Source organism: Equus asinus, chromosome 2, assembly GCF_041296235.1.
Source record: "Equus asinus isolate D_3611 breed Donkey chromosome 2, EquAss-T2T_v2, whole genome shotgun sequence".
NCBI classification, from domain to species: Eukaryota; Metazoa; Chordata; class Mammalia; order Perissodactyla; family Equidae; genus Equus; species Equus asinus.
Genome location: NC_091791.1, coordinates 121,214,640 through 121,241,526, shown reverse-complemented (window position 1 = coordinate 121,241,526; position 26,887 = coordinate 121,214,640). Strand labels below are relative to the sequence as shown.

General features: G+C 45.5%; 1 protein-coding gene across 1 annotated transcript in view; it reads left to right on the top strand.

Moving 5' to 3' along the window:
* LOC123276011 (cytoplasmic FMR1-interacting protein 1-like) overlaps positions 1-26,887 on the top strand; it is a 177,836-nt gene that overhangs the window by 63,007 nt on the left and 87,942 nt on the right. The window contains 8 exon segments of the mRNA XM_070497085.1: positions 1,686-1,762; positions 1,871-1,979; positions 2,948-3,067; positions 4,834-5,033; positions 11,366-11,453; positions 19,284-19,427; positions 22,721-22,811; positions 24,837-24,967. Of these exon segments, the coding sequence (XP_070353186.1) occupies positions 1,686-1,762; positions 1,871-1,979; positions 2,948-3,067; positions 4,834-5,033; positions 11,366-11,453; positions 19,284-19,427; positions 22,721-22,811; positions 24,837-24,967 (960 nt within the window).

Sequence of the window (26,887 nt, the reverse complement as noted above, 5' to 3'; positions counted from 1 at the left end):
TTGACAGCATGTCACAAGCACTTCTCTATCCTCACTGTCTTTGGTTATAGACACGGTCTAAAGCATCTTAAAGAAGATGCCCTGAACCAAGCCCTGTTTTATTTCTTTCATTTTAACTTTTTATTTTTCCTATTATAAATAATGCTTTGATTAACTTCTGGGCACGTAATTTTTTAGTTGTGTTGGATTATTTCTCGAGGACAAATTCCTACAAGTGGAATTATTAAGTCTATATATACACAACTAAGGAGATCAATCTTATTTTCTAGCTTAAGATTTAAGAGAACTTAACCTCAACAAATTGTATTGTGCAGCTGGGTCTCCTTCTCCACCTCCTCACAAAGACCACCAGAAAGCGCTTCTTTAGGGAGCTCTCATGGGCTCCTGAGTAATGCAGGGTGGGCGCAGGGCAGAGACCTGCAGGTCCTGGGGCCACTCTCCTCTGAGCACACGGCGTTCTCATCACAGTTGCGGGGCAGGGTGCTAGCCCCCTTTGCGAGTGAGGATATGGTTTCGAGGGTGAAGTTGCAAGGCTGTCTCCACCCTGTGTCTCCTAACTGACCTCAGTGTCCAGAGCAGCCAGCCCTGTGTCTGTGTCTCCTGAGAAACAGCCTGCTGGCAGAAGCTGCCCCCAGAGTGGGGACCCCAAATGCAATGCACATTAACCCCCTGGGAACACAAGACGAAGACAGACTTTTTCATATTCCTTTGAGAGCAGAGAATAGGAGCATTTTTCTCCATCAGTAAGAAAGGTCTGATGTTATTTTCACTGGCTGTGCAGTGGTTACTCCTGGCCACACCATAATACGTTTAATCTGCTGTCGTTGGACAATAAGGTGGCTTCTTGTTTCTCTTTCCTAGTAAGAACCTCTGTTATTGCCTTTTTGTTTTTTTGAGGAAGATTAGCCCTGAGCTAACATCACTGCCAATCCTCCTCTTTTTGCTGAGGAAGACTGACCCTGAGCTAACATCCATGCCCATCTTCCTCCACTTTATATGTGGGACGCCTGCCAAAGCATGGCTTGACAAGCGGTACACAGGTCCACACCCAGGATCTGAACCAGCGAACCCCGGGCTGCTGAAGCAGAACATGTGAACTTAACCACTGCGCTACTGGGCTGACCCAAGTTGCCTTTTTTAAAAATTTTACATCCCAGGACTTATTTGTAATGGGAAATTTGTACCTTTTGATCACCTTCACCCATTTTGCCCCCCCCGCCCCCCCCCCCCCCCGCTTTGGCAACCATCGATCTGTTCTTTGTATCTATGAACTTGGTTTTCTTTCTTAGATTCCACATATAAGTGAGCTCCTATGGTATTTGTCTTTCCTTGTCTGATTTATTTCACTTAGCATAATGTCCTCAAGGCCCGTCCATATTGTCACAAAATGGCAAGGTTTTTTCTTTTTTATGACTGAATAATATTCCGTCGTGTGTGTGTATGTGTGTGTACTACATCTTCTTCATCCGTTTATCCATTGGTGGACTCTTAGGTTGTTTGCATGTCTTGCCTTTTGTAAATAATGCTGCAGTGAACATGGGGGTATAGATATCTGTTCAAGACGGTAATTTCCTTTCCTTCATATGTATACCCAGAAGTAGAATGGCTGAATCAAAAGAGGTTTTTTGGTGTTATTTGATATTGATTTAGGGAATCAATCTAATACATGCTCTCTTTTTCTTCAGGTGAATCTGTGCTTTGACCAATTTGTTTACAAGCTGGCAGACCAGATATTTGCATATTATAAGATCATGGCTGGAAGGTGAGTATATGCCTTGTTATTTGAGTATGAAATTTTGGGTAACTTGACATGACATTTCCATTAAAATTCACAGCGTGTGAGAAACATCTTCTTTTCCTTCCGTACTAGCTTGCTTCTTGATAAACGGTTACGATCAGAATGCAAGAATCAGGGGGCGACAATCCATCTCCCGCCATCTAACCGCTATGAGACGCTCCTCAAGCAGAGGCACGTGCAGGTGAGCCAGGCTTCTGGGCATGGCGAGGTGTGGAGCTGGCACTGGAAATAGTGGGCTTTTCTTAGACTCACTAGGTTTTAATAGACGTCATATGTTATGTGACTGTGGGAACATCCTTATAAAATGTTAAGATTTTAAAGACAAACAGTTTCTCTTAGCTAACCTGAAACACAAGGGAAGACCTGTAGTGCTCTGCACCCGCGCCTGCCTGGGCCCCCACTGCAAGCTCAGCCCCACAGGGCTTGGCTCCTCTCCAGGAGCCCAAAAGCCAGAGCTTATAAGAATGAAGGTGAGAAACAATTGTCAGCTCAGAGTGTCAGAGAGGCGCTTTCCCTTGGCCAGCACAAAGAACACAGTGCTTGTTTTTTGTTTCTTTAAAAACAGTATGTATACGTCACAAAAAAAATTAGGAAGATAGAGAAAACCGTGGGGAAAATTCCATGTAATTGTGACTACAGATAACAACCATTCACATTTTGGGACATTTTCCACCAAGGTTTTGTCTGTTTTTATGCTATTGAAATGATATTGAGGTACACATATGTTGGTAGACTCTGAACAAGAGGTGGGGTAATTTTCTTCCTCATTGTTATCACTCTGGAGATCAGGTGTGCACAGGCAGCTCTGTGCTGGGAGATGGTCACGAACACCATCCTGAGGGGTGTGCTCACTGACAGACCTCATTCTCCAGGGTCTCTGGTGAGGCTTGGGATTTCTGCCCGAGATGTAAGCATAAGTTCAATGCAAAGGACACTGCACAAGTTCTTTACGGCTTTGACTTGCAGAATTTCAGCTCCAGGAAGGTAGGGCATTTGGTTGTGACACCTGTATATATAATTTCATCTAAAATGTTTACAGTTTTGTACAGTATTTATCTTTTAGAATTGGTTTCTGGAGGGTGTATGTCTGTATATTTTCTTGCTTGCTTGTTTTTGTTGTTCACTCTTTCTGCCCTCTCCATACCCCAGCTCCTGGGCAGGTCCGTAGACCTCAATCGTCTGATTACGCAGCATATCTCTGCAGCTATCTGTAAGTCTCTGGAACTGGCAATTGGACGCTTTGAGAGTGAGAACCTGACATCACTCGTGGTAAGTGCTCTCCCCTTTCTCAGGCTCCATAGATTTCGGGGAGACTGGCTGCAAGGATTTGAGCTAATTTTACTATGTCCTCACTGAAAAATTGAACCAATCGTAGGTTCACTTTTTGCACAGAAATCAAAAAGTATGCACTAACGGAGCTTCAGCTATCCTGGGTATGTTTTTAAGCATCTGCTCTTAGTATTCACAGTTCTAAATTGACTTCAAAGAACACTTAATCTCAGTCTCGAATAAATTACACCTAACTATGGCAAAAGAATGAAAGGCGGAAAGTTATAAAAATCAACAAGAAATGAAGACAGAGAAAAAGGATTTGAGAGAAAAATATATAGAAGATAGACAGTGAAGATCCAACATAGATTGCATAGGGGTCCCTGAGGAAGAAAACCAGAGCAATGGATGCAACAAATATTAAAGTTGTATTTCAAGAAAATATTGATTAAAAAACAGGCTATAAATATATATTAAAAGCATGCATCATGTGCCTGGTAAAACTGACCCAGAGTGGCGACACCAAGGAATATTGCAGTAAAAGTATTGGACTTTAGAGGAAAAGAAAAAGTCCTCTGGGTATCTGAGCAGAGCAATCAGGGAAAGAAAATCCGATTGTCCTCAAACCACTGCCAGCAGCTCTTTGTGCCAGAAGCCAAGGAAAGGAAGTGGGAATTAAGGATTTTGTGCCAAGCCAAATCGATCTTCCAAGAATGATGGCTGCACACCAATGGTAGTGAACATGCCAGAAGTCAAGGAAGATTCTTCTTTACTAGAGAAGCAGCTTTGGGCAGGAGAATGTAAGAAGCCTTGGTGGGGTGAGGGGCTATCGCCTCAGGACACACTGCAAGATTGAGCTTCCCCAAGTAGGGTCTTGGACCATGGCATTTTAATTGTCATTGGCCATATATGATTTGGATTGAAATCATCGGTCAAGACTTTGACCTAGACCTGCACTGCCCATTACAAATATAATGCAAGCCACATAGATCATTTTAAATTTAATCACAGTCACATTAGACAAGGAAAAAGAAATAGGTGAAATTAATTTTAATAATCTATTCTGTTTAACCCAATATATCCAAAAATTAACAATTCAACATGTAATCATTATAAAAATATTATTGACACAGGTGTCTTACATTCTTTGTCTTCATACTCGTTTTTTGAAATCTGGTGTGTATCTCACATACACAGCACACCTCAGTTTGGACCAGCCACATTCTTGTTCCTATATGTGGCCAGTGGCTGCTGCGGGGGACAGCACAGACCTAGGCAGGTTTTTATGAGCAATCAGTGTGAAAGCTCCTGTGAACATGCTTGCCAGCTCTGCCACACTGTTGTGCTTATAAATAACCCCAGGTGCATTGGAGAAGGTGACTCAGGCTAACACTGAGTACGTATGTGGTGGTGGACACGTCCCAGTGGTCTCTGACCTGTAAGGTGGTTGGAGGCCAGTGGTATGCAGGGGGGAAGTGACTGCAGTGGAAAAGGACAATGGCCCTGTAGGGGTGACCATGGTAAGGAGGGGCATTTTAAAGGCAGTAGGGAGGGCATAATGAATTTAGGTATGAGAAGCAAGCTTGTGTTGCCTACCAGACCCTGCCATGTCTTGGTGTAGCTTGCTTGCCCCTCCTTGGTATGGGCACTGTTTTTGGCCTCTCCCCCACCCCCGCCACCACCATCAGAGCACTGTCTGTGTGGAGAATGAAGGTCACTGTGCTGGGCCCAGTTCTGTCCTCGCACCCTGTCTTTGTGGTCCCTAGGAGCTGGACGGCCTCTTGGAAATCAACCGCATGACCCACAAGCTGCTGAGCAGGTACCTGACACTGGACAGCTTTGACGCCATGTTCCGGGAGGCCAACCACAACGTGTCGGCACCTTACGGGAGAATCACCCTCCATGTCTTCTGGGAACTCAACTATGACTTCCTGCCCAACTACTGCTACAATGGCTCTACCAACCGGTGAGCGTGCTGCCTCACAGATGGTTCCCGATGCTTCTGCCAAATGATATCTAGACAAGATGGTCTCAGGCCCTCCAGTATGTCCACTGGGTCACCACCGCCCCTTCTTCTGTGCCCATCAGGATACTCAGGCCCTCCTGGTCTCGTCCATTTTGCATGTGCATCCCTGGGCTAGCCGTTGGGCGTCTGGTCGTGGCTTTGCAGTGGAGACTGCATGGCAAGCCAGAGTTCCTGTCTAGGGCACTTGCTTGTGGCTGAGGGTGGCATCTCATGCACGTGAACAGCGGCTGCCGGGTCTGCATCCCCTCCACAGTTTTAAGTCTACCTGACATTGGACTGTGGTGGGTGACTACTTTTCATGGTTCCATTCTGGGATATCGGGGTGTGTGAGGATCTGTCAGTTAGCCACCCTCCCACCCTCCTACCATTTTACTGCTATGTTGAACAGCACAAAATAGCCACTTGGATGATGAGACGGTTGAGAGCAGGAGTTTCATGTGGTCCAGCCTCATGATACAGCCCCAAGTCCTGGATGGCCCTGCCTTGGCCTCCATGCACTGGGCCACCATCTATAGGAGATTTGTTCTCTCTGCACTTAGCTTGGTTCCATCTCTGCGTCAGCACGTGCCAGGGACATGGTGTGAGTGTATGTGTGTGTGTGTATGTGAGAGAGAAAATGTGGGTGTGTGAGTGAGAGCACATGTGAGTGTGTGAGAATAAACATGGATGTGTGAATGTGCATGAGAGTGTGTGAGTGTAAGAGCTAGAAAGTTTAGGGATGAGGGTGTGTGTGCATTTGTGACAGAGTGTGAGTGTTACGACCACTTTTTAAAAATAAGCGTGTTCTATTTTGTTTTGCTTTGCTCCTGGATCTGAACATCCACCATGTATTAGCTGAATTGTTACTCACTTTCAGACCCAGAGTTTTGGGTCTCAAGAGGGGGTGCTAAGCTCTGATGGTACCTGCTGTTGCCATTGTCAGTTGGGGCTCCAGGGTTGGATTTCCTTGTGGGGAGGCAGGCCTGTCCCCAGGGGCATGGAGCTGTTCCGTCAGAGCCATTGGCCCAGCCCCAGGTGGCTGATGCCCATCCCCAGGCAGCGGTGGTGGGGACATGGCCATTGCCTCCAGAACCATGGGTGGAGGAGCCTGGCTGGGTACAGTCCGCTGGGAGCAAACGTTAGAGACGACTACTCCCTGTTTAACTTCCTTTTAAGGTGCCTAGTTTCGTGAAACAGATATTTTTCAAGTTGTTATAGAGCCGGAATTAACTGAAAATATATTTTTGTTACACAAATAATGCATGATATTTACAGAAAAGCTAGAGATCATGTGTGTGTGTGTCTCTATATATGTCTATATATATCTCACTCTCTGTATAGGGAAAAATTATATATGGAGGAAAAATAATTAAATCCCCAGAGATTTCCCTTGTAAAAAAATGTGTGTATCTTGCAGAGTTTTTGCCATACAGTTAAACATGCATAGGTATTTTTATTTTGCACAAATGGCTGCTATTAGGCATACTGTTATATACACATTCTTTTTCCAGGTGACGTATCAGGAGGAGCATCGTTCTGTGTTAGTGAGGATGCGTATATGCTCCTTCTGCATCTGAGAATCCGTTTAAGTGATGGCCAGTGTTCACAGGGTTCTCTTTGTTTTGGTTGGTCCATTGGAACCTTTGGGAGTGATTTCTGTTACCTTTCCTTAAATCATTTTTGCCTCATGTTAGAACTGGCATCTCCAAAGGTGAAGTGTAACAGAACCCCACTGTCAGTGGGCTGAGAAAAGGTGTTCCAATGGGGTCAGAATCGGGCAAGACAGGGAGTTGTGATTTTTTGTATTATTTTAGATGGTATTTTTGATTGTCTAGCATTTTGTCATCCTTTAAAAGATTTCCCAGAGATCTGGGACCAGTTGAAGATGTTCCCTGTGTGCCTGCTGCACTGAGTATGTCCACACAGCTCTGGCCTGTCCTGGTCTCCTTGGTGACAGGTCAGTGGGTGGAGCCCTGAGAAATGAAGAGGGGTGACGGCCCGCAGGGGAAGGTCAGGGTTATGTGGTGATGACATGCAGCAGGTGCCCTGAACCCTTCTGCTGAGTTGTTGTGTTTTCTGAAAGACACTCCAGGCTTCTGAACGAAAGTTGGGTAAGGAGTGAGGAGCTAGGGAAACAGATCAGATTCTGAGGCCCCGCCTGCCAAGTTGGCTCATGTGGGTGTCCTCACCCTGCTTGGGGCTGATGATGGAGAACCTCCCACTGTCCAAGGCCATCTGACCTGCTGGCAGCAGGAGTCTCACTCTCGAAGACAGAGTTGTTAGGGCTCAGGTCGAGAAGTTGGCGCTGTGTAACCCAGTGACCTGACGGAGAGTCGAAAACCTCCAGGCCAGCGTTGACTGTAGGGCCTTGGTGGAACTGTCTGTGTGATGAACTTTGAGGCATCCAGTTAGATAAACAGAAGAGGCACCAGGTGGTACCTCAGCCCTCTGTTCCCTGATTGCACACAACACGTCTAACATAAATGACAGCAAGCGGAAGAGACAGCACTGGGTGTCTTCGTCTGTTGTGGCATATGTCCCCCACGGGCCCATGAGGCACTGTGACCATTCCTGTTTGTGGAGCAGACACAAAGACCTGGGAGAGTATGAGTGGGCCCTACTTGGGCAGCAGGAGGCCGCTCTACCCACCGAGGCTCCTCGAGAGCTGTATGCCCTCCTTGAGCAGCTAGTTGATCACATCTGGAGCTAGTTTTACATGTCGGGGTTGCTACCCTCAGGGCACATCTGTTAACAAGGGCCAGCATGAAGTGACCTCATCCTCCTTGGGCCCTAAGATGCCATTCGGAAGGAGCCCTATCTGTCACAGGGGCCTCTCCTCCCCAGAGGAGCTCTGCTTTACTTGGGGGACCTCCACCTTTACATTCCTGTTGACAAATGCCATTACTTCTGTATTTTTAACAGGTCTTCCAGTGGGGTCATTATAGCTTCCATGATGTGGAAAAGGCATTTTAAAATAGCATTTTGTGTGTCCAAGTTACATATGGAAACCTGAGAAGACAGACAAACCTGTGCCGCCCAGTATTTTAACTCTATGTCTGAGGGTTTCTGAGAGCTGCTTAAGGGAAACCAGAACTTCACTTGTTGCTCCACGTATCTGCTTAATTTGCTGCTTATTTCTGATGTTTCTGCCTGGTGACTCTGGGGAGTGGCATAGGGTGGCCTGTGACTTAAAAATAACCTGACAGCTGATAATTGTGTGACAGTGCTATGACCCTGGAAACAGGGCAGCAGTTGGGACAGAGTCAGGCCTCTGGCCAGCAGACCACAGAGGGAGGGTGTGTCCTCAGTCACTTTGTCCCATCACTGGTGATGTTAACTTCTGCCCTTGGTTAGGGTGGTGGCTGCCAGATTTCTCCCTAGCTTGTTAACCATTTTATGTTTGAAATTTATAAGTAATTTATAGGGAGATAATTTGAGACTGTAAATAAACTGTTCCTTGTTAAAATTTGGTCCACTCGTTTTAGCAGCTGTTGACGATTCTTACCCAAATCAGTTATCAGTATGATGATTGAACAATGGTCATTTTTGAACTTCTTCATTCCATCTACATATATTAGTTGGCATTCTGCTGTACATGTTAGTGTTTATGTATTTGTTTATTATCAGTAAGTCCTCAGGGATTGTAACTCAGAGTTATGATCTGTTACTATCATTACTTGATTTTTGTGGCTCAAATTAGTCCAGGGTTGGCCAGCGGAGCCCATTCTGCCAAGTTTCTGTGTCCTGTTTGCTGTCCCCATCATTCTTAAGCACTGCCCTACAAGAAGTTCCAGGTTTGTCTTCTTTCTGCTCTGTCCTTGCAATCTATCATTTCTACAAAGATTCCTTTTAGTGGAGAGTATTTTAAAACTAAGCCTGGTATTTAAAAACTAAGTCTGGGTGTTAGGTATGTTCATTGCTATTTGGGTGTCATTGTTTCTGGAACCTTTCGGTGGTCAGAGATAGGAAATACTTGTGTGCTATATTAGGTTCCTCTGGTTGCTGTAACAAATTACCACAAACTAGGGGCTTAAAAGAGAAATTTCTTTTCTCACGCTTCTGGAGGCTAGAAGTCCAAAATCCAGGTGTCCCCAGGCTTGTGCTCCCTCTGAGACTCTGGGTAGAATCTTTTCTTGACTCTTCCCAGCTTTTGGTGGTGGCGGGTAATTCTTAGCCTTGCTTAGTCTGCAGCTGCATCACTCCAGTCTCTATCTCTGTCATCACATGGCGTTTTCCCTGTGTGTCTCTCTCTTCTTATAAGGACCTGAGTCATAGTGGATTGAGGGCCCACTCTACTCCGGTATGACCTCATCTTAACTAATTACATCTGTAACAACCCTATTTCTGAATAAGATCACATTCTGAAGTGCTGGTAATTAAGGCTTCAAATTATCTTTTTAGGGGATACAGTTAAACCCGTGACATGTGCATGTGTGTGTGTGTGCATGCGTTTCTCGAAAGCTAATCTATATATTAAAACCGTGAATTTGCAGTGATATCTTCAATTGCAGTTCAACACCACAGGGTTCATTCTGGTCTTCTCCTTTTGTATTTTTGTAACTTCTTTCTATACTGAGAATCCTTATTTCATTATCCTTAGTATATTTCCTCATTTGCTCGGTTCTCAAAAATGCACAGAGTAGTTTCAGAATTACAGATCCTTACCATTGTGAGACACAAACCTGCTAACTAGAATTCAGTGTTTGTTTCCAATTTTTTTGTCTTTAGATTGAGAATATATATAGTGAAAATATGGTATTCAAAAATTATTGGGGATAATGGAGTAACAGGGTTTGGATTTACTCTTTTGCCTTAAACAAGTGAAAAACTGGACAAAAGTTAGGAAACAGTTGTTTTCAGACATTAGACATTTCCCTGAGGGAAAGGAAACAAAGGAAGTGAGCCCTATGACTTCCCTGGCTTTCTTCCTGGAAGCACTGTCTGGGCCACGGTGCAGAGGTGGGTAACCAAGTACAGCTTGGAAGTCTTACTTCGTGGGGGAGACAGACTGTGGAAATCAAGGAAGCTAAGACTGCTGGAATTTGCAGGGCAGAGTGCAGGAGAGGAGAGAGCTACACAGAGAAACAGCTCCTGAAACCAACTTAGACCCCTTTAGTCCTTGCTTGAATATTAAACCACGTGTGCATTGGATAGAAATCCAAAAGGCTAGGCAAAGCACAACTGCTGGGGAGCTGTAAGCTGAATAATTCCCAGAGCTCACACAGAGCCAGGAGTGTCATTTGAGGCCCTACCAGCAAGAATGGGGAAGCCTCATTGACGACCCAGGCATTGGATAGAATTGCCAGAAGGACCTGCCTTGGTACCAGCCTTGGGGACAGTGATTACTCTGCCACCCTAACAAATCATGAAAGGATCCAGCTGACTTTCAAGCAATTTAATGGCCTGCCCTAAAAATTCAGCACTCTTTAAAGGATAACGATAAAATCCAGACACTCAGCAACATGACATTTCTGTGTAAACACACTCAGTACTATAGGCCACTGGTCTCCCCTGAGATGCGCATGTTCGTTTTATGTACTGGTGGTACTTTGACAGTTACATCCTTTCTTATTTATTAAAGTGCACTATGTCTTAATCAAGGTCTTAGAATTTAATAATCAGCAAATCCATATATTTTTCTTTATTATGCTTGTTTGCAAAAGTTTTATGTGCTTAAATGAACCCTTCTGATTTGAGTGTTAGCAGAGTTTGGCATTTCTGCTTTAAAATCCAAGCATTTGATTTTCAGCGGCTCCTAATCCATTTTTAAGCCACAGTCTCTTGGCTAGGTGAGTGTAGTTATAAACACTTAGCTCATTCTTCCCTTTAGCTTGTAACTAGTTATCTGAATGATTGGGCATCGCTGCCTGTGTCCACTTTCCCACTCCTGTCCCCACTGTTACTGTGGTGTCCAGAGGCCCAGCAGGGCCTGAGTGCTTGGTCAGGACCACTTGTCCAAGGACTAATTTAGGCTTGAAATGGTTCTGGTGACAACAGACCAGATTTTCCCTGAGTTTGGAGACTGTCTAGTGGTTTCAGACGGACCCCTTAGTTCTCACTCTGTTCCTGAACTTGGATACATTTATCATACTTTGGAATATTTATATCTCATTCATACTCTGGTTTTTGATTTCCTAGAATTTTTCCTATGTGATAATTATATCAGTTAACTGGGAGGAAGATTTAATTGATGGGTGATGAGAAAGTTCTGAACTTTAAAAAAATTTCTTTTAATTAAAAAGTTAAACTTTTGTTTTTGTTTCCTTTTTTTTCTTTTAAATCTTTTTGTTTAGATTTGTTCGGACAGTATTACCATTTTCTCAAGAATTTCAAAGAGATAAACAGCCTAATGCACAACCCCAGTATTTGCATGGATCAAAGGTAGGTTCTTGTGTGTTTGTGTTAAGATTTTTAAGTTCACAATGAAGCATATTTTGAAGTTTAGTTAAAATCAGTTTGTTGCAATGATTTAAATATATCATGCCATGTTAATAACTGTTAAATGATAAAATGCTATCGTTTTCTTCCATTATCACCTTCCTGGAAAGTAACATAGTCTTGGGATAGCCCTCTGGCCATGTGGTGGACAGCAGGCTGGGCCCAGCCTTACTCCTGGCACCTAAAATAAGTGAGATTGTTAGCAGATTTAAAGGTTTAGAAACATCAAGCCAAGAAAGTGTGTAGAAGAGGCTTGGGGCACTTGTGTGACGGAGGGGCTGGGTGGCCAGTCCCGGTGTGGTGCCATGAAGGGAGAAGTTGAGGTGGGAGGGGGCAAGTGGAAAGAGAGTTGACATCCGGAAACCAAAGGCAAGCTGGTGAAAACCACAGGATACCTGCCGTCTAGTAAGATGAGACAGGTGTCCAGGCTGAGGTGGGTGGATTAGCAACAAATGAGTATTTTAATGGTTAGTGTTATTAATATTTAAAGCCTTCTTTGAGTTTAATAAGAAAAAGACAGACACTCGGTAGTAAGAAGGAAACAGATGCAATGAGCAGACATTTCCCAAAAATGTACTTAAAAAAATAAAAATAGATATCCGGCCTTATCAGTAATTGAGGGATTATAAATGACAGCAGTAAGAATTATTTTGCCCCAAATCAGAAAAGGTTAAGGTACCCAACTCCTTCTGTAGGGGAGTGGAATTGTCTTGAGTGCTGCTGCAGGAGCTCACCTGGGACTGTGTGATGCTGGGGGCCATCTGCCAGCATTTATCAATGTTTATATATTCTCACTTAGAGGAAACCAGACACCTGAGGAAATAAATCACTTGAGTCCAAAGTGAGCTCTGTTATGGGGGTAGTCCTACAACATTGGCATAAAAAATGAGAAGTACCCAACTTAACACCAAGAATACTAGAACAGTTTACTGTCTGGCAGAATGCATTGCAGCTGTTGAAAATAATTACATAGATCTTATTGACTATGGGGTCCTGGGGCCTGTATTTTATTAAATTAAAAAAAATCAAGGGCTGGCCTGGTGGCATAGTGGTTAAGCTCACGCGCTCCGCTTCAGTGGCCCAGGGTTCACTGGTTCAGATCCTGGGCGCAGACCTAGCACAGCTTGTCAAGCCACGCTGTGGCAGCATCCCGCATAAAATAGAGGAAGGTTGGCAACAGATGTTAGCTCAGGGCCTATCTTCCTCACACACACAAGAAAAGAAAGATAGAAAGAAAAAGAAAAAATATTCCAACAAAGAGCAAGTGGAAAAACCAAATCAGAAAAAAAAAAAAATCAAACTCCAAACACAGTGATCCTAATTACAGAAAGATACCAGAGAAAAGAGTATTGGAATATGAAGCAGCAGCTGTCTCTCAGAGGGCTGAGTCTGACTTAAACTCTATGATGCATTTGCGTTGTTCTCACTTGTTTTTTAAGCTGTTTCTGTCTGATGTCAGTGTCAGCCTCAGTCTCACGCGGCTTGACCCATAGGCTGTGTGCAGAAGTGGCGCACGGTCCCTGTCCATTAGAGACACCAGCCTCCCTCCACCTGGGAGCCTGTAGCTCTGAGCAGGTGCCACTTGATGCTGATCTGAAGCTCTGATGGGCCAAGATTTGGCAACGTGTTCTCTATGTTTTCTGAATGTTCTTCTCACAGGTGCAGAAATGAACCTATTAACACAATGACATGAAAGGACCACTCTTTAGGCCCCCAGCTGTGACTCAGAGGGGTCTTGGCTCATCAGTCTTTCCTTTCTGACTAGTCTTTGGAGAGACACCCTGGCCTCCTCTCCCTCCAGCGTCTCCAAGCTCATAATGTCGATCATGGCGTGTCTCGCAAAAGGGCGCTTTGGTTGCCCACTTCTGTCTTTATCACAGCATCCCAACACTCTGTAAGCTAATGTGTCCATTTAAAATCTTCAGCCTGTTAGCCAAGAAGGAAATGACAGATGCGTTGCTGGGACGAGCCAGAGTGTTTAGCAGAGGATACATTTGAGAGGAAAGGGAAAGCAGTGTTGGTAAAAATAGAAACTGCCTGTGTTTTACAAGAATACGTGGAATTCAAGGTGAAAGTGGTGCTATTTGTGTTGCGCACTCGGGAGGAAATGTGTGCTCTCTGTGCTGGCTCCTGGGAATGCTGTGAAAGGGACTGGTGTGACAGAGCCTTGGGTGGTCTCAGGGGCGGTCTCACTCTGGGAGGATCTGGATGCTGAGAAGGGACCAGCCCTGCAGAGGGGCCTGGAGGCCAAGGCTGTCGGGATGGCAGGCAGTGTGGGGCATTCAGGCCCCGGCGAGGGGCCAAGGCCTGAGGCGGGTCAGGGAGTAGGCAGAGAATGATGCCCGGTAGAAAGATGTTATTTTAGGCCAGGCAGGAGATGGTGGCTTGGACCACATGATGTTGACAGAGATGGAGATAAGTAGATGGATTCAGGGTGTATTTTAGGGGTGGACTTGACTGAACTGACTTCCGACCTGGAGATGGAGGGTGAGGGAGAAGGAAGACCCAGTGCTACTTCCTAGGTTCCTGGTGGTTAGGGAATGGAAGTGCCACTTGTTGAAATAAGAGAGGGCTAGATTTGAGGAAGACAAAGGCAAGAGGCCTTCATCTCAGGGCCTGTGTCCACTCCCCTTCCTGGGGCTGCCCGCGCTGCTGTGAGGAGCGAGGACACTGCCCTGCTAAGGGTCCATTCAGCCATAGCCAGGCTGGCCTTGCACCATCTCCCATTGGCTGAGGTTGGGGTGGGGACACCGGAAGGGCGTGGGATGGGTTAGGGGATCATGCGGCTCCCCTCAGTTAGTGTCAGGGTTTAGCTGGCTGTTCCAAGCCTTGTGATGATGACCAAGAATGAAGAAGGCTGGGTGTCACTGTCCCATCTGCTGTGTTCTGGACAGAGTGTCATCTTTTAGTATTAAGTAGTGGTATTCTTTGTACTGATATCAAGTTGCAGTGACAGTCTCAGGGTGTACTCAGCAAGCATTTCCTGAGAGTGTGCTATGTCGCAGGCTATGCTGGCCTCAGTCAGGGAACAGAGTTCTTGGCGCAGCAGGAGCTGGGTGTAGGCCTTGCTCTGGAGAGGCCTGAAGGCATTGGCGAGGCCCCCACAGGCACCCAGGAGCCAGATAGCCTAGGCTGGACAAGGGAAGGGCCCCCCTGTTGGCCCCATGGGTCTGGGCGTATGGCCAGCGAGGCCTGGAGGGCGAGAGGGAGGCTCAGGTTGGTGAAATGCAGGTGGGGGCCTGACGCCTCTGCCCTCCTCCTTCCTCCCTCTTAGCCAAAGATTTCTCACCTGCAGAGGGGTCCCCAGTGGCTCCTGCCTTAGAGAAGGGAGGTGGGAGATGAAAGCACCTTCACTGGGAGGCCCCTCAGGTTGGACAGATGACACTAGCTTGTGGTGGGACATGAGGTCCAGGAAGTTACCAGACTGCCTCTTCTCCAACCCTAAGTGACAGCCATACTCTACGGACCCCATTCTCATGCTCTCTGAGCTGCTGGTTGAGTGAGGCTGGCAACAGGGATAGACCCAGGTGCACCCATCCTGTCTTTCAAACTGGGGATGACAGAGGCCAGGATGTAGATTGAGAGCCAGTGGGCTGCCACCCCAACACAGCGTGCACCAGGACACTTTCTAAGGTGCCAGCTGGATCTGAGAATTAGAAAAGGTGTTTCTAACCTGTTCTTTCCTGATTCTCTGTTCCTTAGAGTGTGAACCTCTCATGTCCGTCCTCTGGGTTGCCTGCCTGCCTCACTACAGACGGTAGCTTGAACTTGGCCATACTGGGAGCATTTGCAGCTTGGAAATGGGCAAGCACTAGAATCCAGGCTGGCGTGTTGGTGCACACTGCACACCTCTCTGCCCCTCGGAAAGGGTGTGAGTTAGATTATTTTTAAAAGGATTAGAATAAGTGCTCTAATGCCCCTTTTCTGAAATTAAAATATAGTGCCTTACCTCCTCAGAACTAAAAGAAATTTTATGTAATTTTAGAAGTTAGGACTAGAAAGTTTGGCAGGTAAGATAGAAATTTCTTGGGTTTCTGCTAACTAAAGGATTTGCTATGAAGTTGGCTTGGCTCTGAAATTTTTAATCCTACTCTTAGGCATGACCACAAAAGAAAGTTTTTATTGCATTGTAATAAACAGAAGTGTCCATGGGAAAGAGGAACCAAGAAATGAGGTGGTTCTTCCCTTCTCTGTCCTCCAGTTCCTCCCCTGCCCCAGCATTTGGAGAGGATAACAAGCAGTGAGGAAAGGTGGACGCTGGTGATTGCCCCCTTGATCTGCACAGCATCTAGCCATGGGGGTGTCAGGCCAGCCTCCCTCTTGGTCTCTGAAGGGGTGGATTCCTGGCTTGTGTGGTTGGTTTCAAAAGAAGTTCCCCTCCAGCACGGTTGTGTCCATCCTGCTGTGTCCATCATCGTATTAAAGGCACAGGAGACACATTTTCATTCTGCAGGGTTTTCCTCCAGGAATGCAGGGAGACAGCAGTGTTTCAGCTTCCCATGTGGCAAAGCTGTGAGCCCACAGTTTCTGAGTAGCCCGGGGTCTGCATTCACATGTTGTGTGTCCACAGGGGCACAGACACTTTTGGAGCAAAGCAGGTGCCCATTTAGGGGGAAGGAAAGATTAGATGAATTGGATTTGATTGTTCTTTCTAAAGCAACCAGACGTGACTGAACTTGAACTTACAGATTTCAGCCTTAGTTTGAGAAATTATGATTGTGTCATTTTTATTCTCATAACCTAAACCAATATTTTTGTTAGATTATTTGGACTCTAACAAAAGTTTGGATGGGTGACATTGATGTTGACTGTTCATCTTATATGACACTTTTTTGAGGATCAAAAAAAGGCAGAACGCTGAAACATCATGATATCGGAGTTGAATGTTGTATTCGAAGGACAGTCATTTTATTTGAATTGCTCAAACCTGTCAGCTGCATGTCATTTTGCTGCAATGTAATTTATAGTGTTTGTACCTGTGAGATTATGGAATACCCAGGAATCCAATCAAAAATCCAACTAGTTCTTTTTTTTTGTGAATGATGAACTAGAGCTAGTGTCTTATGGAAATAAAATTGACTTAGATGAGTGGTCCATTTATGGCATTATCTTTTTGGTTCTTGGTAATATCACCACTCTGAGTGAACTCTCTTCAGCACATCACTGATATTCTTTCCTATAAGGTAAGTAAGACTGTACCCGATTGACAGTTGAAGTTGCACAGCGTCAAGTGTGTTAGGGAACCCAAGGCACACAACTCATGAGTCTGGAGCCCACATACTCCGGTTTCCAGGCAAGGCCCACGTCTCTGCATCAGACATGGCCAGCAGTGTTTCTTGAACTGAGCTGTAAGCGTGGATGTCCAGAGTGCTTCCCTCCTCTGAGTATTTTACCATGTAGTATCTGTAGGTAGTTCCTCCTCCCCTCCCTCTGAGTAGTTACATTATTCACCTTGTGTTGTCCCTAGCATCTGCCATCTTTGGGATGAGTGTAGTTCGCAGGGAAGTCAGACACTGGCCAAGGGGCCAGGAACCAGGTATTATTGAGCCATAGGCCCCAAGCAAGTCAGGGTGACTTTCCGAGTGAATTTTCTCACTTGTAACCTGAGGCTATTAGATTTCAGTAGTGATTTTTGTGTTTTTCTTTTCAAGCGTTAGAACTTATTATCAAGCAAAAACCTCACACAGAATCCCAGCACTTAAAGCACAGTGTGGTGCTTGGAGGAGGCAGTGGGAGGTAGTGTGTGTCTGACTCAATGATTGAAATATGGTCCTTTCAAGTCTGATACGGTCATAGGAGTGGACATGTGACAGGCACTTTGCAGAGCTTCTGTGGTTCTCAGTGTAGCAGAGGAAATAGCTAAGATAAGTATAAAACAGGGATGTGGGAAATACAGGGACCTAAATGGAGGTAAGCTTGGTATACTTCACTCAAAAAGTGGTAATATGTTGATAACAGTAGATTGTGATAACTTATGTAATGCATAATGTAAGACCTAGAACAACCACTTAAAAGATGTGTGCAAAGAGATACTGTCAAAAATGCTATAGGTAAATCACAATGGAATTCTAAAAAATGTTTAAGTGACCCATAGGGAAGACAGGAAAATGAAACAGAGCCCACTTAAATATTAAGAATTATATGTAAGTGTATTAAATGTAAGTGGTATAAATAAAAGAGAGATTGGCAGAGAGAATTAAGAAACATGACTGTACACGAAACTCACTTAAAATTAGTGATATGTGTAGGTTGAAGGAAAACCGATGGAAAAAGATATACCATGCAAACATTACTCAGAAGACAGCAGGAGTGACTATGTTAATACAAGATAAAGTAAATTTCAGAGCAGAGACTATTACCAGGGGCAAAAAGGGACATTACATAATGATAAAAGGGTCAAGCCACTGAGAAAATATAGTACTCCTAAATGTTTATGCTCCAAACAACAGAGCTTCAAAATACTTGAAGCAAAAACTAACTTAAGTGAAAGGAGAAATGAACAACTCCACAATAATAGTTGGGGAATTCCATGTTCTTCTCCCTTAGTAATTGATAGACTAGGTAGACAGAAAAATCAGCAACAAAGAACTGAACACAATCAACCGACAGGATATTACTGACATGTATAGAACACTCCACCCAACAACATCAGAACCCATTCTCTTCAAGTGCCCTTGGAGCATTCCCTAAGATAGACCATATCCTGGGCCATAAAGCAAACCTCAACAAAATTAAAAGAATTGAAATCAGGGGCCGGCCCCATGGCTGAGTGGTTAAAGTTCTGCACACTCCGGTACAGCAGCCCAGGTTTGTGAGTTCAGATCCCAGGTGTGGAGCTACTCCACTCAGCAGCCATGCTGAGGAGGCATCCCACATGCGAAGTGGAGGAAGATTGGCACAGATGTTAGCTTGAGGCTAATCTTCCTCAAGCAGGAAAAAACAACAGATAGGCAATGGATGTTTAGCTCAGGGCGAATCTTCGTCACCAAAAAAAAAAAAGAATTGAAATCGTACACAGTGTGTTCTCTGACCATATGAGCTCCAATTAGAAATCAGTAACAAAAAGATGACAAGAAAAATCTCCTAACACATTTCTAAAATGTTCCATGGATTAAGAGGAAGTGTCAAGAGAAATTTTTTAAAAAAGGCATTGAATTGAATGAAATGCAAATATATCAAAATTTGTGGGATGCAGCTAAAGAGTTTCTGAGAGGGAAGTGCATAGCACTGAATGCATATATTAGTGATCTCCCTGCTGAGTATGTGTCCGTGTCCTCAGATGAGCTTGGAGGTTCCCTCCTACAGGAGACCATCCTGACTACCTTTCTCAGTTGCCCACCCTGCAGGGACTGCCGTTCCCAGCTGCCTGTGCATCTCTCAGAAGGCAGCTCCCATGGCCTCATCAGGGTCTGTCCTTGGGTGTCTCCCCCAGTAGATTCGGAGCAGCTCCATGGAACAGCAGTGAGGCTCTAAGATGTATTCATTTCTCATTCCGGGACCTCAAAATGGCTTCTTTAAAACTGGCAGTTTAATAAATGTTGAAAAACCAAACTGTTTTGTTTTCTTTGTTTTAGCAAGCTTGCTTTTCATGTCTTCAGTTTGAAGACATAAATACTAGTAAAGGCAGTCTAACAGATTCTCTGGATCTCTCCACCTAAGGGTGCCGTGTGTTGTGTGCATCTTTGATAATAATTCTTTATCTTCATGAGTGTGTAGGGACCATGTTGAGGACTCTGGAGATTTCATCAGACACTTATGTTCTCTGTCCCCCAGGCTTTGAACTTGGCCTACTCTAGCATTTATGGCAGCTACCGGAACTTTGTGGGACCTCCACACTTCCAGGTCATCTGCCGGCTGCTTGGATACCAGGGCATTGCAGTGGTCATGGAGGAGCTGCTGAAGGTTGTCAAGAGCCTGGTATGTTTCCCTCTGATGTGCTTCCTTCACCCAGTGAAGGGTGCTGCACCCAATTCCAATGTAGAGAGGGGGTTTTTCACTCCACCAAGCAATTCTCAGACACCAGCTGTGTGTCCTACAGTTCAACTCAATTCTGACACTGTCTACCTAGAGATAGCATCAGATCCTAAAGGTTAAAGCTCATCCCCTAGGTGCCAATTGCAAGTCCAGGTTGTCACCTTTGCCTCTGACTGACTGGCTGTAAATCAGAGATTTCTACAATCCCCTCCTTGGGTTTGATTAATTTGCTAGGGCAGCTCACATGACTCAGGAAACTAGTTTACTCACTAGATGACCAGTTTATTACAAAGGACATTAAAGGATATAAATCAACAGCCAGATGAAGAGATAGACACAAAAGAGCTTCTGTCTTCATGGAATTTGGGGCCTGGGACGGTGGCACATGGAAGCATTCCAGTTCCCCAACCTAGAGGCTTTCTGAACCTTGTCCTTTTGGATGTTTTGGAAGTTTCATTACACAGGCATGCTTGGTTAAATCAATGGCTGTTGGTGACTGATTCAACTTCCAGTCCCTCTCGCCTCTCTGGAGGCCTGGGGATGGGACTGAAAGTTCCAACCTTCTGATCAGGTGGTTGGTTCTCCTGGCAACCAGCCCCAGCCTTAGATGCTTTCCAAAGTCACCTCATTAACATAACAAAAGATACCTTTAAGGCTCACTTAACTTAGGAAATTCCAAGGGTTTTAGGAGCTCTGTGCCAGAAAATGGGGACAAAGACCAAATACGTGTTTCTTATTATAAATCACACAAGGCTTTGAATTCACTGAGATAGAACAAACCAGGGAGTCTTTGTATCTGGACTGTTCAGTTTAGCTCCAAACATACACAGTTTGATTTCTCTCCCATCTTTCTTAATTCAAGAGAAGATCCATGTTATTTTAACTAAGTCATAGAAAAAGTTAAGTACTGTTGATGAAAATAATCCATCAGCAATCTATAAATGAAAATTTGGGAGAGTTTATTCTGAGCTAAAATCTGAGGACCATGGCCCGGGGCCTTTCTTCCTGAAGGTAGAAAGGGCACCAAAGAAGTGAGGTATACAGAGTGGTTATATACCCCCAAAGAGGATCTTTCTCATATGGTTGAAATGTCCCTTTCACAATAGTCGTGAGACTGCTCTGTCAGCACAGCGATTGATGGACACAGCAGGTAGGTCTGCTGTCTCTGTGGACACAGCAGGTTGGCAGGTCTGTTGTGTCAAGCTGGGTGGTCACAGGTGAGCTGGGTGGTCAAAGGTGAGCATAGCAATCAGTTCCTAGCCTGAGGAAAGATGCTTATCCTTAAGAAAATGCCAATGTGGGGGAAGTTGCACCTTTATCTTAAGGCCATTTGTTCTTGCCATAGTAAATGTTTAAAGCAGATATACAGTGCGTGCTCCCTGGCCACCGCCAGGCCCTTTTGGAAAAAACAAAGTCAGGCCAAATTAGGTTTACAGCAAATGGCTTCCTCATATACTCCAATATATCCTATTGCTTGCCATTTCTATTTGTCAGTGCCAAAATAGAGCCTTTCTTGTAAGAGAATATTATCCTTTATATGCATAGTCTCCCCTCAACTCCTTTTGTAAAGGACCACCGCTGTTGCCCAAAACTTGTAGGAAAAGACAGTGCTCTGGAGATGGAAGACAAAACAGAAACCAGGAGGGCACTATAGAAAGCCTTTGTGTTTCAGTTGGTGAGCATCTGGGAGGAGACAGTTCTGCGAAGACCCCTATTTTCATTTGTGAAATAGGAGTTTTCTTAAAACAAAGATTTCAAAGAAACACTTATGCTGGGGCAAGTGGAGTCGAGCGTGTTGGCCACGAGGAGTCTGAGCTATTGATGGGGGAGGGCTGAGCAAGGGCAGAGGGGGCTCAGCTTTGAGGTGGTGGTGTTGGCAGGATACCACTGCTGCTCAAAGGCTCCCGTTACCTTGAGAGAGCCGATTCCCACTTGTAGGGTGGACGGCATGTGCCCCTTTGCTGGGGGCTGGGGTGAAGTCGCAATGAAGGATTCAGGTACTCGTCTGTCTAACTTCAGACTGAGGTCAGAAGTTAGTGCAGGAAAGTCTTTTATTTGTCCTTTTGAAAAGGGAGAGAGAGAATATTTGTAGGTTATCATGGATTTAGTTTTCTATACATAATTTATTTCTGTTTTTAACTGAAAGAAAACTTTATAAAATCTCAATCTTTAATCTTTTTTTCCTTAATCATCTTTCTGTGACTGGGCCTCTTACCGCCCAAGAGGGGTTGTCTGCCTGCTGCAAGACATGCCAGTAGTCAAGAGGCAGGTGGTAGGAGAGAAAGGGTTTTATTACAGCTTGCTAGCAAGGAGAAAGGTGGCCGACTAATGTCCCAAAGAACCATCTTACAGAACAAGGACTACAGGCCCATTATATATGGGGCTGGTCTCTGGGTTGGAGAGGCATCTGGTCTTTCTTAGTTCCTGACAGTTTTTTGTTTTAGTGGGTGTGCATCAGAGACTGGAGCAATGCCCTATACCCTGGTCTTTCAGTTGTCATTGACGGTGGCTATCAGCAGAGACTCTCTGCCCCAGGGTCATCACATTCCTAAGGAACTCAAAAGAATTAAGTTGTCAACTTATAGCAGCTGGGAGGAGCCATAAAATCTACACAGCGTGTCTGGATTAGTTAATCAGAGGTCATTCAAAGTTATATTATGGTTTCTTTTCTACAGTATGGCTTCCCTTATGTCAACTTTGTGTTGAGTCGGTATCAAGCCCATTTCTTTAATGTTCTTTATTGCCAAATATAGATTTTCATGTCTTTTCCATGATTCACATACTAGTCAAGAGGAAGCTTGAAGCAGAGTTTATGGCCACATAAGTAAAATAGCTATCCATCAGGAAGATGATACGATCATTAGCAGTGCAAAGCAAAAGCTGACAAAATTCTGAGAAGACAAAATCTGCAACTGTGTAGGTCACGATCAAAAACCAATTAGAATACAGTCATGTGTTGCTTAACAATGTATCATTCTGAGAAATGTGTCAGGCCACTTGCCTCCTGAAAGGGGAGTTGTGTTTTAGAACATCATTTAGTCAGTTGTGTCAAGTCACCCTGGTGGAAGCTGCTTTCTTTTTGTGGATGGAATTTCCTTTCTCAGCCAAAGTGATTCTCAGTCCTGGGCATAACCAGATGTTTTACTAACAGACTCTTTCTCAGAAGTCCCTGTGCACTGCCCACAGCCTCCAGGACAGTGGCAGCCAGAGGCTCACACAGCCTGTCTCTCCCACAGCTGCAAGGCACGATCCTGCAGTATGTGAAGACGCTGATGGAGGTGATGCCCAAGATCTGCCGCCTGCCCCGGCATGAGTACGGCTCTCCCGGTGAGCATGGTGCCTCCCTGGGTATGGTGGGGAGGGCGAACGTCAGCCCTCAGGCCACAGTAAAGAACGTTACTGACATGGATCTCACCCGCTTTCCCCGGGTGGGAGGAGGTAGGAGCCCATGCAGAGCTTGATTGTTTCCAGTAGAACAAACAGACCAGCCTGTCAGCTGGGGCAGGTGTGCCGAAGGTGTGTTGGAGTCACCATTTTTGGGGGAGGAAGCTGTGGGAGAAGCCAATGCCTCTTAGTTGTCGACGGGTAACAGGGCTCTGAACCCTGTGCCCCTCAGCTCCCCCACAACACCAGGACCTTGAAGATCACCAACCCAGGGAGGGGCAGGAAGCTGACTACCCAGTCCAACTGCTCTGCTGGGCTTGACGGGACCAGGCCTCAAGGGCGCCCCATGAAGGCACTGCTTTCCCACAGTGCAGTCTGTCCCTCTGTAGGGCAGGCTTCCCTTCTGGAGCTGTGGGGCTCTAGGACAGATGGGCCGTTCAGGGTGCCAGGCCCATGTGCCTGACAGAAGCTGATTGGGGCTATCCAAATAAACAGCCTAATGATCCCAGAAGTATTGTTCAGGATAAAATTGGACCATGGGAGCCCTTGTCTTAGGAAAACTGCCTTTTGTCTCCTATCTTATAACACTTTCCTGAAAGGGGGACAGCTGTCTCATTAAGTGACTTGGGTCCACTCATGGTCACCAATGAGAGACGTTCTGATGAGTAGTCGGCTGGTATGGCTGAGCTCCCAGGTGGTGCCCAGTACCTGCACAGGGCTGTTCCTGTGTTTGAGGACATGGTGACACGACCCATTGAGCCACTGTGAAGGGAAATAACCATTGGTGTGGCCTTGCTTAGGAGAACTTAACTTCAATTCATTGTCAGAAAGTAGATGAGTAATGCCGGGAAAATAAAATTAGTGCTCATATCCTGACTAGAGATGGGAATTTTAAATGTTGAAGATGAAGCCATTTAGGCCAAATTCCAAGCTGGTCTAGGGCAGAGCTATGGACCGCAGGGCTGCTCGTCACATCTCTTGCCCACTGCCACCCGGTGTCAGCACAGAGGCTGGTATAGCCCAGGTACATGGGCACCACCTCGTGGGTAAAGCCATGTTGCTGACAGGTCCCGCTCATATGTGCCTGTTGGGGGATGACACACGTGAAGGAGTGTTTTTTCCCCTAGAGGGATGAGTTCACACCAAGGAATGTTGAGAACAGAGGTGTGGACATGGTGAGGAAGGGAGAGCCTCTCAGGTAGTCAGGGCAATGCGGGTCCTTGTGGAATGGCATTCAAGGCCCGACCTGTTGGGATAAGGGTTTGAAATCTGGTAGATCTCCCACTTTATTCTTCTCAGGGTTCTTCTGGCTATTCTAGGTCTTCTGCATGACCATATAAATTCTGGGGTCAGCTTGTGGATTTTTGACTGGGTCAGCATTGAAAGTATAGATCAAGTTAGGGAATATTGACTTTCTTTCCAGTCTTTATACCTTGTGTCTTTTCACGCCTTATTACAATGTCCAGGGCCTCGAGGACTATGGTGAAGATGCGTTGTCTTGCTCTGGAGCTCAGGGAGAAAGCTTGCAGGTTTCACCACTGAATAGGCTGTTAGCTGCAGGTTTTTTGTAGACATTGCTGTTCAGATTGACTACATCCCTTTCTATGCCTGTGAAGGGATATTGAATTTTATCAAATATTGTTTCTGCCTCTGCTGGAGATGACAATGTGGTCTTTCTCATTTATTCTTGTAATGTGGTGCCTCCTTGGAAGATACAGCCTGACCAAGAAAGAAGCCCTGGAGCCGAGGCCCAGGGCCCAGGTGGTAGACAAACTACTGTTGCAGGGAAGATGTTGGGGTGAGGTGACTTGTGGTCATCTCCATAGCGGGCATGGTGGCAGTGTCAGAGAATGTTTTGTGGCTTGCAGAGGTCTCCTGGCTGTGAAGCCCAGGCTGGACCCTGTGCCCTGCCGAGGCTCAGCCCCTCCAACCTGTCCCAACCCCACCACTCACTCTCTGCCACTGCAGGCATCCTGGAGTTCTTCCACCACCAGTTGAAGGACATCGTTGAGTATGCAGAGCTGAAGACTGTGTGCTTCCAGAACCTGCGGGAGGTGGGCAACGCTGTCCTCTTCTGCCTGCTCATCGAGCAGAGCCTGGTGAGTGGGCAACCCGGCCCCACCCCAGGCTGTGCTGAGTCACTCCCCACAGGTGACAGAAGACGACATCTTTTAGAGGCTTGATTTATTGGGGTTATTCATGGGAGTAAGGGGAGTAAGTGTTGTAAAGCCCCATTCTTGTTTTGTGACTATCTAGATTAATTTGAATTTGTTTCTGACAATTGAAAGACAAAAATGCAGTGTAGCTCTTCATTGAAGAATGTTTTACCATGTGAGCGTTGTAAAAATGTTTTATTATGCATATTTGCTACACGTAAGGTATAAAGCACGGCTTCCATGAGAGCTGTCTGCAGTGATGGAAAGTTCCATATCTGAGTCTGTGGGGCACTTGAAATGCGGCTCAGTGTGACTGAAAAACTGATTTTTAAATTTTCATTAGTTTACTTTTCAATAGCTACACGTGTCCCATGACTGCTGTGGTGGACAGCATAATAAAGTAGCAGCCCACCACCACTAAGCAATCGCATGGTGGGAGAGCCACTTTCTCCACTGATTGCCTCCTTGTGGTATCATTTGTGGCCGTCCCTCTGTCCCTTGTATGTCATGTCACCTGGCAGTTGTGAATTGGAAAGCCTAGTGAGTGTAACAGAGAATCTCATTGGCCTTCTCTGCCTTTCCCTCGTGACCAAGGAGGTGGGCATCTTCGTTTGTTGCTTGGTTCTTCCTGTTTTGTTAAATGCTCTATTTGTGTCTTTTGCCCATTTTTCTACAGCTTGTTTATAGAAGTTCTTTATATATCCTTTATGTATTACACATATTGCAAATACCTCTCCCTGTTTGTGGCTTATCTTTGCATTCCAGTGGTGGTGATTCGTCATAAACTGATACTCTTAATTTGAATGTAGTCTTTTTTTTTATGGTTAGCACTTGTATCTTTTTAGAGAAGTTCTTCCCTACCTAGGGATCATAAAGATATTCTTTTATCTTTTTATCTAAACGTTTTAAGTTTTGCTTTGTACATTTAAGTTTATAATCCTCCTGGAACTGGTTTTGTATGTGATGTGAGAAGTGGATGAAGTTTCTTTCTTTCCCTTTGGGTAACCAGCTGTCCTTCCTCCAGTGGCTGAAGGACTCCTCCTTTCCTGCTTATCTGCAGTGTCTCCCTCTCACCTACCTGCTTTCTGTGGTCTCTTTCTTGGCTTTCTGCCATGTCTCGTTGATCTACCTGTCTGTCCGTGGCATAATAACACATTGTCTTACTCATTATAGCTCTAACTTAAGTCTTGATACCTGATACCTGACAGGGCATGTTTTCTTACCTTCCTCTTCTTCAAGAGTGTGTTGCCTCTTCATGGATCTCTGCTCTGCTCTGAAAGTATGAGAACCGGCTTGCCAATTGTATTGAAGAAGCATATTGGCATTCCAATAGGGACTGCATTGCATCTCTAGACCAGTTTGGGGAGATCTTTGCTATGTTGCTTCTTAAAGCAGTCTCTTGTCTTCAGGGCCCTGGCAAAGGCAGGGTCATGCTTTGCAGTGACGTGGGTCAGGGTGCCCAGCACACAGTTCAGGCGTGGCAGTCAGCCTGCCAGGCATCCAGGGGCTGAGCCATTGGACTGGCTACCTTACCCCCGCATACACAAAAAAGAAAACATGTTGGCTCATATGTCAGGGAATCCCAGGCCGGTGTGGACACATCCAGGAGCTGATGGCCTCCTGTCAGGGCCTGTGTCTTTTGGCTTCCCTCTATGTTGCTGTGTTCCTAGGCAGACCCTTTCCATGTAGTGGTAAGGGGGTGACTCCCAGGCCCTCGTTGTCCCTACCACTCGAGACTCGGCATGGACCCTGAGTGAGCAGCCCGTCACGTGCTGCCCTCTCCCACAGCAGGAGTGATGGCAGGACCTGGAGAACCCACCAGAGTCACAGGGCAGGCCAGCAGTTCCCAAGAAGCAGGCAGGC